Below are 13964 nucleotides of genomic sequence, written 5' to 3' on the forward strand. Positions count from 1 at the left end.
TACAGCATCGCTGAGGTCAGGGATCCCAGGGGCCCAGGAAACTGTCTGGTTTACTGTCCTCATTTCTTTGCAGTTAGAGAAATAGGCAGAGAGGGGCAGGCACCTGCCCGGTCTGTAAAGGGCAAGGTTGGTCCCGAATCCTGTCTGGGATCCTCAAGCCCATCCCCCCACCTCTTGTTTCAAGTGACCTGGTCCAGCTCCTCCTAGGCAGATGACCTCTCCACCTGGAGGCAGGGCTGGGGGACAGGATCCCCAGAGGCTGCCCAGCTTTGTGACTAGGTAGGTGTGGCCCTGGTTTCCTGGACTGTCGGCCAAGCAGCTGCTCTGTGACAGAGGGCCACACCCAGCCCTGGGAGGGGTAGGGGGCAGTGGGCAGCTGCCACACTGGGACGCAGCGGTAGGTGCCTGAGGAGGATGGCGTGCCTGGGTCTCCTCTTTTTCCTCCTCCTCTTCCTCCTGGCCAGCACCGCGGCCCAGGGGGAGTACGGCGTGGTCCACGTGGTGTCGGACAACTGGAGCAAGGACTACTGCATTCTCTTCCGCTCCGACTACGTCACCCTGCCCCGGGACCTGCAGCACGCCCCACTCCTGCCCCTGCACGATGGCACGGGCTCACCCTGGTGCCCAGGCCAGGACTCCTCCCACCAGGCCCACCCAGACGGCTCCGCCAGCCGGCGGCCCCTCCGCCGGACCACCGCCATGGTCATGAGGGGCAACTGCAGCTTCTACGACAAGGGCTGGCTGGCTCAGGGTCGAGGCGCCCACGGGTTGCTCATCGTGAGCCGGGTCAGCGGCCAACAGTGCTCAGACATCACCCCGGCGGCCCAGAACCCCCGCAAGCCCCTCCCAGACCTCACCATCCCCGTGGCCGTGCTCCGCTACACCGACATGCTGGACATCCTCAGCCACACCCACGGGGGCAACGGGGTCCACGTGGCCTTGTACGCCCCCCCAGAGCCCATCCTCGACTACAACATGGTGGTCATCTTCCTCCTGGCCGTGGGCACCGTGGCCGTGGGCGGCTACTGGGCCGGCGTGACGGAAGCTGACCGGCTGCAGCGGCGCCGGGCGCGAGGGGGCGGGGGGCCCGGCGGTCACCCTCCACGGGGAGCCCTGGCGGCCCGGCGGGGGCCCAGAGAAGACGACGAGGAGTCGCCGGTGGACTTCACGCCGGCCATGACGGGCGCGGTGGTCGCCATGTCCTGCTCCATCATGCTGCTGCTCTATTTCTTCTACGACTGCTTCGTCTACGTCATGATCGCCATCTTCGGGCTGGGCGCGGGCACCGGCCTCTACAGCTGCCTGCTGCCCGTGGTGCGCCACCTGCCCGTGTGGCGGGACCAGTGGCTCCTGCCCGGCCGCCGAGCCTGTCTGCAGCTGCCCCTGCTGCTGCTGGCTGGCCTGTGCCTGGTGGTGACGGTCCTCTGGGTCGCCTACCGGAACGAGGACCGCTGGGCGTGGCTGCTGCAGGACACGCTGGGCGTGGCCTACTGCCTCTTCGTCCTACGGCGCATGCGCCTGCCCACCCTCAAGAGCGGCGCCTCCTTCCTGCTGGCCCTGCTAGTCTTCGACGTCTTCTTCGTCTTCGTCACACCGTTGCTCACCGGGACCGGCGAGAGCATCATGGTTGGGGTGGCCTTGGGCCCGGCAGATTCCTTGAGCCATGAGAGGCTGCCCATGGTCCTCAAGGTGCCCCGGCTGAGCTTCTCGGCCTTGACCCTGTGTGACCATCCCTTCTCTATCCTCGGCTTTGGTGACATCGTGGTCCCCGGCTTCCTGGTGGCCTACTGTCACCGCTTTGATGTGCAGATCCGCTCGCGGCTGGTCTACTTCGTGGCCTGCACAGCGGCCTACGCCGTGGGCCTGCTGGTCACCTTCTTCGCCACGGCCCTCATGCAGATGGGCCAGCCTGCCCTGCTCTACCTGGTGTCCAGCATGCTGCTCACCAGCCTGGCCGTGGCCGCCTGCCGCCAGGAGCTCACCCTCTTCTGGACAGGCCAGGTTAGAGCCAAGGCCCTCACCCGACCTGTGCCAGGGCTCTGCGGTGCCCCTTCAGTTGGTTCTGAGCGGAAGCAGGACCATGCAGCAGACATCCACAGAACCTTCGAGCTCGAGGGGGCCGCCATCTCCACCCTGGCAGGAGACTTAGATAGCAGCCTTGGGGAGGGCACGGCTGAGACTGTCACCATATCTGAGGATGAAGCGACCAGTCCAGAAGGCCACAGTGACAGCTCTGAGGGCTGGAGCGATGCCAACCTGGAGCCCGATCACTTGTTGAGTACCCCTTCTGGGGTCTCAGAGGAGTTCTTACCACTGATGCCAATCGCCATGCTGATACCGCTCAGGCCGCCGCCCTCGGAGCTGGGCCAGACCCTGGCCCAGGCCCATGAAGCCAGCCTGCACTGTACAGGCTTCCACAAGAGGAAGGGCCTTAAGGTGAAGAAGAGCATGTTGACCCAAGATCCCTTGTGAACCAGGAACCCTGGGACATGTGCCTCTAGACTATCACAGAGCAAAGCCACGTGTGACAAAAATAAATTGGGGCATTTAGAATATTCTGTATCTACCCACGGAGCTTCTTTGTTAGAACTGAAAGGAAGCAGTTCACGTAGAGCCTGCAGGGTCCTTGGGACAGACCACATCTGTCTGTCTCTGCAGCCCAACCCCAGCCTCATTGCCCATCTTTTTCTCATGCTCAGGTCCAATCAAACCATTACTGTTCCTTGCTTATGCCACGTCCTCTCCTTGCCTCTTTGCACATGCTGTTTCCTCTAGCTGAGACACCCTTCCCACCCCAGACAGAAATGCTGAAGCCCAGATGAAACATTTCTAAGCAGCCTTTCAGCGTCAGCTCACATCCACCCTTCCTGCTAAGCATCTTTGCTCTACAAGCATCCTAGACAGCAACATCACACCCAGTGTGTGCCTGCTATCATCCACCTGTTGCATCCACAGACATCAAGTATGCAGCTGTTGTGTACCGCACCCTGTTGGTGGGCACAGAGGGAGTCTGCTGTCCAGCTGGTGGAAGGTTGGGGGATGGAGAACAGATAAGAAACAACTTGAGAATCATCTCAAAACGGAGATGGAGAGGTTGGAGCTGGAGTGAAAGAATTTAGGAGACCATGGCTTTAGTTCCCATGCTTCCTTCACTGACCTTGGATAATGAACTGCTCTCTTAACCCCTTTGAGGCTTAGAAGTCTCATCCTCAACATGAGACTTATAATACCATGTCTATCTAGAGGCAGGAGCATGGACAAGATGACCTCTTGAGGACCCACAATTCCTTAAGCTTTAGAGTATGTTTATATGTTTCTTAAGCAGAGGAAACAAACTCTGAGGTGTGGGAAAAGACAGTGGTTAGAGTTTGGAAGCCAGCAGCCTACCAGAAATTCCAGCTCCACTACTGATCTGTCCTGTGTCACTGAAGCAAGTGATTTAAACTCGTGGTGCCTCAGTTTCTTCACCTGTTGAATGGGATAATAATGGGACCTACCGTGGTTTGGGGGAAGTCTGACTGCATTGGCTTACATAAGAGCACAAATGCAGTGCATGTAGGGAGAGCAATGTGAATGTTAACTCTGTTTATATTATGCCCCTTTGTGAAAGGAGCTGAAAGAGTCAAATCCAGCTCCTATAAGCCTTTGAGTTCTGGTGCCAGTTTCCTTCCCTCCACACCCAGCATGCCTGCCCTGACTACCACCAGGGTGCACATGCCAGCCCCCACCACACACATCTTCCTTCTCTCCCCAAGGCCTTCCCACCTGCTGGGTCCTCTACATACAACTTTCTAGTCCTCCCACCCCCAGAATCGGGTCTGACCAGTTTCTTGTCCTTCCAGCCCCAGCCTCAGGGAGGCTTTCCTTGATGACCTTTCTTAAAAAAAAAAAAAAAAAAGAATTAAAAAAAAAATTTATTTATCTGGCTGTGCTGGGTCTTAGTTGCAACATGTGGAATCTAGTTCCCTGACCAGGAATCAAACACCCAGTTCCCCTGCATTAGGAGCTCAGAGTCTTAGCCACTGGATCTCCAGGGAGATCCCTGATGACCTTTCCTAAAGCATCTGCCAGCCCTAGTCATATCACTCTATGCCCGGTTCATTAGTTTTCTCGTCTCCCCCAGTCACATCAACTTGGTGAGGGCAGGGGCCTTCTATCTTATTCATCTGTGTGGAACAGGGCCTGGTATGTAGCAGGTGCTTGATTTATGTTTGTTGGAGGAATGAATGAATGAATTGTTGAATGTATGAATCAGTGAATCCTGGGCAAAGCCTGGCCACTGCCCACAGGTTTGACCCAGACAATGAAGTGAATCTGTGCAAGCGAGGCAGCCCTCCTGGGAATCCTCACCCATCACAGCCCGGGTTGTCGTCTAGACCATCCCCTTCCACAACCACAAGAGTGTGAGCCAAGATGGGTCTGTTCTCAACCCACCTCACTTAATTCTTAAAGCTGTTATAACAAATGAATGAATGGGTTGATGCAGCATGAAGAGGTGGTGCAGTGGTGAAGAATCCTGCTGCCAATGCAGGAGATGCAGGAGACGCAGTTTCTGTCCTTGGATCAGAAGGATCTCATAGAGGAGAAAACGGCAACCCACTCCTCTTCTTACCTGGAGAATCCCGTGAACAGAGGAGCCTGGAGGGCTTCAGTCCATGGGGTCGCCAAGAGTTGGACACAACTTAGCAGACACGCACGGACACGAAGGAAGACCTCAGGCCTCCTCCCTGGGGTCCTGCAGAGCCTTGGGCAGTGTGGAGATGAGACTCTGAGGGGTCTGGTTGCACCCTGGGGGGTGGGGAGGAAGAGGGCCAGGCAGGTGGGGGGTGCAGGTAAAGGACATCTCACAGAAAGCCCCACTCACTGTGGAGGAAGCGCAGCTCCTTGTCAGACAGCACCTGAAGGCCAGGTCTGGACAAGAGCCGAGCGAGGAACACGGGCCAGGACACTGACCGGAGGTGTGGGCAGCCCCTCCCGCTGGAGTCAGCGACCATCTGGCCTGGACAGAGGGGCCTCCGCAGGCTCTGGCTTCCCCCTGAGCTGAGGCTGCCTCCCCGCTGACGACCTGCGTCACTGGACCTGCCAAGGGTGGTCTGCACCCCTCTGCCAGGCCTGAGGCCGAGGGCTGGCAGAGCAGAGGGCTCTTGGTCCCTCTCACCACCTAGACTGGGGCAGGGGGTGGGGAGTGGGCGGGGGCAAGAGAGCTCCTCTGTACCGGGAACTTGCAGTCAGGGCAGCTCTAAGGATGCAGGTTCAGAGCTCCCTGCAGCAGGATGATGCCTGCCTCCAAGGAGAAGATTCTCAAGGGGAGGGTCTGAGGAGGGAAGCCACCCCACCCCGCACCCACTCACCATGTCCAAACAGATTCGGGGAAGAATGAATCCGATTCTGTTCTCGCTGTTCCACCCAGCAGAGGCAGGCATTTAGAGGACATTTTGTCTATAAAATGAGGAGAGTGACCCTACCCACCTCGGGGCACTGTGCTGAGTGTTCAACCCTCCAGAGCAGGGGCTGAGCCTGGGCTCCAGAAACCTTGCAGCGCTGCTGCACCCGCTGCTCCTGCCCTGACCCCAGGGCCAGGATCCTCTTTAGGTTGCAGGCTCTGCTTCCCTTTGCCAGCCAGCTTCTCAGGGATTGGGTTGAATCCAGTGGCTGGACCAAGCTGTCACCTGTCAAGAGGTGCCCAGAGCCAGCAGCTCCCACCTGAATACCTGAGGGACACGGGACTCTGCACATGTTACCATACACTCACACACACACACACACACACACGGGTACACACACAAACATGCACACACATCCGTCCTGCACCCTCAGGCAAATAATGATAGGTCAAGACGAAGCAGGACCAGGGCCTGGCCATCTCCCTGGGGCTGGCAGAGAGGCGGCAGGCACGCCTGCACCCCAGTCTGATGGCTCTTCTGCCCTCACCTCGCTCCTCATCTTTCCCTTTTGCACTCTGAACTCCGTCTCAGCATCTGCAGAGCCCAACCTGTGCCAGGTGAAAGCTAAAATAGGGGGAATTCCCTGGCAGTCCAGTAGTTAGGAGTCCATACTTTCACTGCTAAGGGCCCAGGTTTGACTCCTAGTCCAGAAACTAAGATCCCACAAAAACAAACAAAAAACATATTAAAGGGATTTCCCTGGTGGTCCAGTAGTTAAGAGACCATCTGCCAGTGCAGGGGACACAGTTTCGATCCTTGGACCAGGAAGATCCTACATGCTGTGGAGCGACTAAGCACGCGCGCCACTACTACTGAAGCCTGTATGCCCTAGAGCTGTGCTCCACGAGAGACGCCACCGCAATGGGGAGCCTGCACACGGCAACGACGAGTAGCCCCTGCTTGCTGCACCTGCAGAAAGCCCACATGCAGCAACGGAGACCCAGCGCAGCCATAAACAAAATAACTAATTTTAAAAAAGTTAAGATAGGACCAGAGCAAGAATGAACTCCTGAGCCACGTCCAGGGCTCCAGGTGGCCAGTCCCTGCTCAGGGGCTGGGCTGTGCTCAGGCTACCCAGAAAGAACGAACAGTCACAGCCTAGGGACTTTTTTAGTTAATGAGAAGTTTGGTGCTGGAGCTTCTGGCTTCCCTTGACAGTGAGAACAGCAAGGACTGAGAGATGCTGTCACACAGCAATGGGGCAGCAGAAATAGAACACAGCTCTGGTCTTCTATCTCCTAGCCCAGCAGCCGGGATCATGTCCCATCTTCAACACCCCTCCTCTCTGCACACTCTGACTGCAACATATGCCTCCACTAGGAAAGCCATGGGTCTACCCATGCCCTTGCCCTGTGCCCCCAGGAGATTCAGCCTCCATTCTCTCTGAGAAGTAATTGCATGTATAAGGTTTTGGTTCACCATGAAGCATCTCCTTGGCTAGCTCAGGAGGACACAGCTGGGCTCTGAGTCATTGAGACTTGGAGTCAAAGCTCAGCATTGATAGTCACTTGACTGTGATGCTGGACCACTGAGGCCACCCCCTCTGTGCCTTGATAGCCTCATCTGTGAAATGGGCTACAAAGACTTACATTGTGGGTTTGCCATAAGGATTAAATGAGGTGAGGTATGTGTGCACACATAGGCAATGGCACCCCACTGCAGTACTCTAGCCTGGAAAATCCCATTGATGGAAGAGCCTGGTAGGCTGCAGTCCATGGGGTCGCTGAGAGTTGGACACGACTCAGTGACTTCACTTTCATGCACTGGAGAAGGAAATGGCAACCCACTCCAGTGTTCTTGCCTGGAGAATCCCAGGGACAGCGAAGCCTGGTGGGCTGCTGTCTATGGGGTCACACAGAGTCGGACATGACTGAAACAACTTAGCAGTAGCAGCATGTGTACACACAGCTAACACATGCTAAGCACTAACGACAGGCTAGATACACATGTTATCTAGTTACCCAATGCCCAGGTTTCAAAGGGAAAGTTTCCAGGACAGCACTTGGCACACCTCCAAATATCATCCTTCCCAAATCAGCTTACAGTTCCTCCTGGATGCGCTCCCAGAAGTGGAATCATCCTCTCCCCTTGGAATGAGGATGCCCAGCCATGCCCAGGGGTTGTGGTGTGGGGGTGGGTGCCTGGCAGTGAGCAGGGGCACCACCGCAGAGCCAGAAGAGAGAACCCTCTGCAGTTAGGCAGAACGGGGTCGGGCGGGGGGGAGGGTTTGTGCCTTTTTCCTGCAGTGTTGAACATTGCACGCTCCTCTGCTGCCATCTGCTGGTCGGTGATATAAGAGCAGGCAGGCTCACACCTTAAGAGCCAGGGTCATTCCATCAGGAAACTAAAATAATTACAGCAAGGGGTGGTGTTCAACCAATATAAATTACCCATCAGAAAAGTTCTGAAACCCATACTGGGCCTAAGATGAACTCTTTAGAAGCTGATTGTGAGGACATGAAGGTGTCTGGAGACAGGTATGAGAGTATTTTTTAATGTCTTTTTAAAAAAATCTTTGGTTATTTTTAGCTGTGCTTGGTCTTCATTGCTGCACGCAGGTTTTCTCTAGTTGCGGTGAGCAGGGGCTATCACTGAGCACCAAGCACTGTGCTTGAGAATTAAGCGTCTCACCGAGCAGACGAGACAAAGACACAGCCCCACAGCAACACCGCTAGTCCTTCCGTGTGTTCCTTTCTGCTGGGAGAGCTGGGCACAGGGCAGTCACTGAAAGAGAGACAGGAGTTGAGGGGCTCAGTTACAATAGCCAGGAAGTGTTTCCCGGGTCAGGCTGCTTTATCAGGCTCCAGGGATTTCTTTTTGTCACGAATTTATTGTGCTTTGGAGAAAAAAAGTGGAGAGTACAGAAGAGTTTAAAAAAAAGAGCACAATTACCCTTAAGCTTTGATATATTTCCACTCAGGCATTCCCCCCCACCCCATTCATGGGTTTTTTAAAAATCTTTCATTTATTTTTAAAAATATTTATTTCGCTGTGCCAAGTCTTTGTTGTGGCATGCCGAATTCTTAGTGGTGGCATGTGAACTCTCAGTTGCAATCTGTGGGATGTAGCTCCCTGACCGAAGGTGGAACCCCCGCCCCATCTCTCCCCTCCCACCCCAAACCCCGACCCCAGCATTGGCAGCAGAGTCTTAGTCACTGGACAGCCAAGAAAGTCCCCATTCACAGGCTTTTATTTGTGTGTTTCAGTTACAAAGTCACAGCAAAAAAATGGATATTTACATTGGCATTCTGCTATGAATATTCTGTGTACCCTTTGAACTTTTATTTGGACTGGGCTATGTAATATTCGATAGCAGATATAACTTCGTAGACTTCACATTCTCTTTATTGGATGTTTGATCTGTTTCCTACAGCAGCGTGAGGAATATCTTTGGCAGTAAATTTCTTTATATATTTTAGGAGATTTCTGTGAGATAGATCTCGTAATTTTATCTCTGGGAAACTAAGGGTATGAACACCTTTAAAGATGGTAATGCATTTTGCTAAATTATTTTCCAAATTATGTGCGTGTCAGTTTATCCTCTGTGTGCTGGAAACTATGGGAAGTAACCATTTCTCCACACCCTCTACAGCATCTTTTCCAATTTGCTGTGATGAAAAACAATATCCCTTTCAATTTTCATGTCTCTACTTAATAGTGAGGTTGGACTTTTATTTCCACATGCTGGTTTATTAATGGAGTACTCTTCGTCCCTGGGCTTAGCACAACGTGCAGTCAATTAGAATTTCCTGTTGATTCTCTCCTAGGAAAATCTCTGCGATCCATTTTCTCCTTCTTTCCATTTTTTACAGGGTTATTCCAAAATGTCACCTCTCACCTGGTGATGAGAGGCCAATAGGATCCTTGTGAAAGAAAAGAGCACAACTGTTCTGGGTCCTGTCCTTCTGGCTGAAAGACCTTGGATGCCTTCCTACTGCCTGTCTAACCAACCCCAGTTCCTCAGCTTGGTGTTTAAGGCTGTCTGTGATCAGCCTTCCCTACAGCCTCACTCGCCTGCTACAGCCCCCAGCCACCCTGTGGGTGTGGCCCTCCACACATGCTCACCCTGCTCCACGCCTCTCCCCTGCCTTCCACGCACTTGGAATGTGCCCTTGCACCTTCCCCTAACACCTGTGCACACTGATTGTATCCAGAGATGGGCCACACTCTCCAGCACCCACTGTAAGGGCCCTGTCTAAGGTCCTGGATATGAACAGGACACAGGATGCTGTTCATGACTCAGAGGGTTTCACCATCAGGAGCGGGTGGATGAGGGTACAGATTCATGCATTCTGATTAATTCAGGTCCTTTGGCGTCAAGGAACAAGAACCCGTTCAAAGCGTCTCAAGCAAAAAGAAGAGTTTATTGGAAGGACAAGAGGTTTCTCAGAACACCAGGGCAAACAGCCCAGTTGGGGCTCATGGGAGTTGGGGATTAGAGAACTGTCAGAAAGCAAAGGCACCCTCTGCCTCTGCAGGCTGCACACGCTCTGTGCACTGTCTTCCTCTCCTCCCCCCTGAGCCGGCTGCCTTTGCAAGCTCATTTTCCTGTTGGCTCAGTGTGGCACTGGCTGCAACTCTGCATCGTGGTCTCAGCTCAGGGATCACTACCAGTGGGCAATGGTCTCCATTCAGATACCATTCTGATTTTCAAGAGAGGAGCTTCACTGGGCTTAGATTTACTGCCTGTGATCAGAGTCTTGTCATTGGCTGTCGGTGAGCCCGTGGGCCCTTGACTCAGCATCTACCTCTAGTCCAATCAGCTATGGCTGGAGAAGGATGGCAGGAAGAGTAGGGTCAGATAGCACACACAAAGGGTTAACTGAATCTGAATTATAACATGATTCCCTAGATGATGCCTGTCCTTATTAAGGTCTAAGAAGCACTGCTTTAGAGCTGCTGCTGCTGCTGCTGCTGCTGCTGCTGCTGCTGCTGCTGCTGCTGCTAAGTCGCTTCAGTCGTGCCCGACTCTGTGCGACCCCATAGACGGCAGCCCACCAGGCTCTGCCGTCCCTGGGATTCTCCAGGCAAGAACACTGGAGTGGGCTGCCATTTCCTTCTCCAATGCATGAAAGTGAAGTTGTTCCAATTGTTTCCAATTTTTAACGACCCCATGGACTGCAGCCCACCAGGTTCCTCCATCCATGGGAGTTTGCAGGCAAGAGTACTGGAGTGGGCTGCCATTGCCTTCTCCGCTGCTTTAGAACAAGGGTTCTCAAAGAGCGATCCCTGATCCAGTAGCATCAGACTTCCCTGGAAATGTCTCAGAAATGCAACTTCTGTGAGTCAACTATACTTCAGTTAAAAAGAAGATCATCCAGGGACTTGCCTGGTGGTCCAGTGGTTAAGCATCCGCCTACTAATGCAGGAGACGCAGGTTCGATCCCCGGTCTGGGAACTAAGATCCCACGAAGCCTTGGGGCAACTGAGCCGAAGCGCTACAATAACTGAAGCCCCCAACCCCCCTCCCCACTCTGGAACCCATGCTCTGCCACAAGAGAAGTCACCCCAGTGAGAAGCTCATACGCTGCAACTAGCAAGCAGCCCCTGCTTGCCACAACTAGAGAAAGCCAGAGCCCGGCAATGAACACTCAGAACAGTGTCCAACCCCCCCCCAAAATCATCCATGCCTTCTTATCCAGAGAAGAGAAATGCAAATTCTGAGACGCCCCCACCCCAGGGCCTGGAGAGGGTGCCTGGGAAGGAGCTGGGCACTTCGCACAGGTTCTCAGAGCGAGCCCCACCCCCACCCTCCATTTTCCACAGAGAAAATTCCCACCTTCTTTCCGTGGTGAAATCTAATGATCTAATCACACTAGGACCACAGCCTTGTCTAACTTAATGAAACCAAGCCATGCCTGCGGGGCAACACAAGACAGGCAAGTCATGGTGGAGAGGTCTGACAGAATGTGGTCCACTGGAGAAGGGAATGGCAAGCCACTTCAGTATTCTTGCCTTGAGAACCCCATGAACAGTATGAAAAGGCAAAATGATAGTATACCAAAAGAGGAACTCCCCAGGTCATTAGGTGCCCAATATGCTACTGGAGATAAGTGGAGAATAACTCCAGAAAGAATGAAGGGATGGAGCCAAAGCAAAAACAATACCCAGCTGTGGATGTGACTGGTGATAGAAGCAAGGTCCGATGCTGTAAAGAGCAATATTGCATAGGAACCTGGAATGTCAGGTCCATGAATCAAGGCAAACTGGAAGTGGTCAAACAGGAGATGGCAAGAGTGAACGTCAACATTCTAGGAATCAGCGAACTAAAATGGACTGGAATGGGTGAATTTAACTCAGATGACCATTATATCTACTACTGTGGGCAGGAATCCCTCAGAAGAAATGGAGTAGCCATCATGGTCAACAAAGGAGTCTGAAATGCAGTACTTGGATGTAATCTCAAAAACGACAAAATGATCTCTGTTTGTCTCCAAGGCAAATCATTCCATATCACAGTTATCCAAGTCTATGCCCCAACCAGTAAGGCTGAAGAAACTGAAGTTGAACAGTTTTATGAAGACCTACAAGACCTTTTAGAACTAACACCAAAAAAAGATGTCCTTTTCATTATAGGGGACTGGAATGTAAAAGTAGGAAGTCAGGAAACACCTGGAGTAACAGGCAAATCTGGCCTTGGAATGCGGAATGAAGCAGGGCAAAGACTAATAGAGTTTTGCCAAGAAAATGCACTGGTCATAGCAAACACCCTCTTCCAACAACACAAGAGAAGACTCTACACATGGACATCACCAGATGGTCAACACCGAAATCAGATTGATTATATTCTTTGCAGCCAAAGATGGAGAAGCTCTATACAGTCAACAAAAACAAGACCAGGAGCTGACTGTGGCTCAGATCATGAACTCCTTATTACCAAATTCAGACTCAAATTGAAGAAAGTAGGGAAAACCGCTAGACCATTCAGGTATGACCTAAATCAAATCCCTTATGATTATACAGTGGAAGTGAGAAATAGATTTAAGGGCCTAGATCTGATCGACAGAGTGCCTGATGAACTATGGAATGAGGTTCGTGACATTGTACAGGAGACAGGGATCAAGAACATCCCCATGGAAAAGAAATGCAAAAAATGGTGTCTGGGGAGGCCTTACAAATAGCTGTGAAAAGAAGAGAGGCAAAAAGCAAAGGAGAAAAGAAAAGATATAAGCATCTGAATGCAGAGTTCCCAAGAATAGCAAAAAGAGATAAGAAAGCCTTCCTCAGCAATCAGTGCAAAGAAATAGAGGAAAAGAACAGAATGGGAAAGACCAGAGATCTCTTCAAGAAAATTAGAGATACCAAGGGAACATTTCATGCAAAGATGGGCTCAATAAAGGTCAGAAATGGTCTGGACCTAACAGAAGCAGAAGATATTAAGAAGAGGTGGCAAGAATACACGGAAGAATTGTACAAAAAAGATCTTCACGACCCAGATAATCATGATGGTGTGATCACTAATCTAGAGCCAGACATCTTGGAATGTGAAGTCAAGTGGGCCTTGGAAAGCATCACTACGAACAAAGCTAGTGGAGGTGATGGAATTCCAGTGGAGCTGTTTCAAATCCTGAAAGATGATGCTGTGAAAGTGCTGCACTCAATATGCCAGCAAATTTGGAAGACTCAGCAGTGGCCACAGGACTGGAAAAGGTCAGTTTTCATTCCAATTCCAAAGAAAGGCAATGCCAAAGAATGCTCAAACTACTGCACAATTGCACTCATCTCACATGCTAGTGAAATAATGCTCAAAATTCTCCAAGCCAGGCTTCAGCAACACGTGAACCGTGAACTCCCTGATGTTCAAGCTGGTTTTAGAAAAGGCAGAGGAAGCAGAGATCCAATTGCCAATATCCGCTGGATCATGGAAAAAGCAAGAGAGTTCCAGAAAAACATCTATTTCTGCTTTATTGACTATGGCAAAGCCTTTGACTGTGTGGATCACAATCAACTGTGGAAAATTCTGAAAAAGATGGGAATACCAGACCACCTGACCTGCCTCTTGAGAAATCTGTATGCAGGTCAGGAAGCAACAGTTAGAACTGGAGATGGAACAACAGACTGGTTCCAAATAGAAAAAGGAGTACGTCAAGGCTGTATATTGTCACCCTGCTTATTTAACTTCTATGCAGAGTACATCATGAGAAACACTGGACTGGAAGAAACACAAGCTGGAATCAAGATTGCCGGGAGAAATATCAATAACCTCAGATATGTAGATGACACCACCCTTAAGGCAGAAAGTGAAGAGGAACTAAAAAGCCTCTTGATGAAAGTGAAAGAGGAGACCGAAAAAGTTGGCTTAAAGGTCAACATTCAGAAAATGAAGATCATGGCATCCGGTTCCATCACTTCATGGGAAATAGATGGGGAAACAGAGGAAACAGTGTCAGACTTTATTTCAGGGGGCTCCAAAATCACTGCACATGGTGACTGCAGCCATGAAATTAAAAGATGCTTACTCCTTGGAAGAAAAGTTATGAGCAACCTAGATAACATATTCAAAAGCAGAGACATTACTTT

General features: G+C 51.8%; 1 protein-coding gene across 1 annotated transcript; it reads left to right on the forward strand.

Annotated features, from left to right (window-relative positions):
- The first annotated feature begins 414 nt into the window (after positions 1-414).
- SPPL2C (signal peptide peptidase like 2C) lies at positions 415-2472 on the forward strand. The gene has a single exon (XM_068978974.1). The coding sequence runs from the start codon at positions 415-417 to the stop codon at positions 2470-2472; it is 2058 nt and encodes a 685-aa protein (XP_068835075.1).
- The last annotated feature ends 11492 nt before the right edge of the window (positions 2473-13964 follow it).

This window comes from Capricornis sumatraensis, chromosome 8 (assembly GCF_032405125.1).
Source record: "Capricornis sumatraensis isolate serow.1 chromosome 8, serow.2, whole genome shotgun sequence".
NCBI classification, from domain to species: domain Eukaryota; kingdom Metazoa; phylum Chordata; class Mammalia; order Artiodactyla; family Bovidae; genus Capricornis; species Capricornis sumatraensis.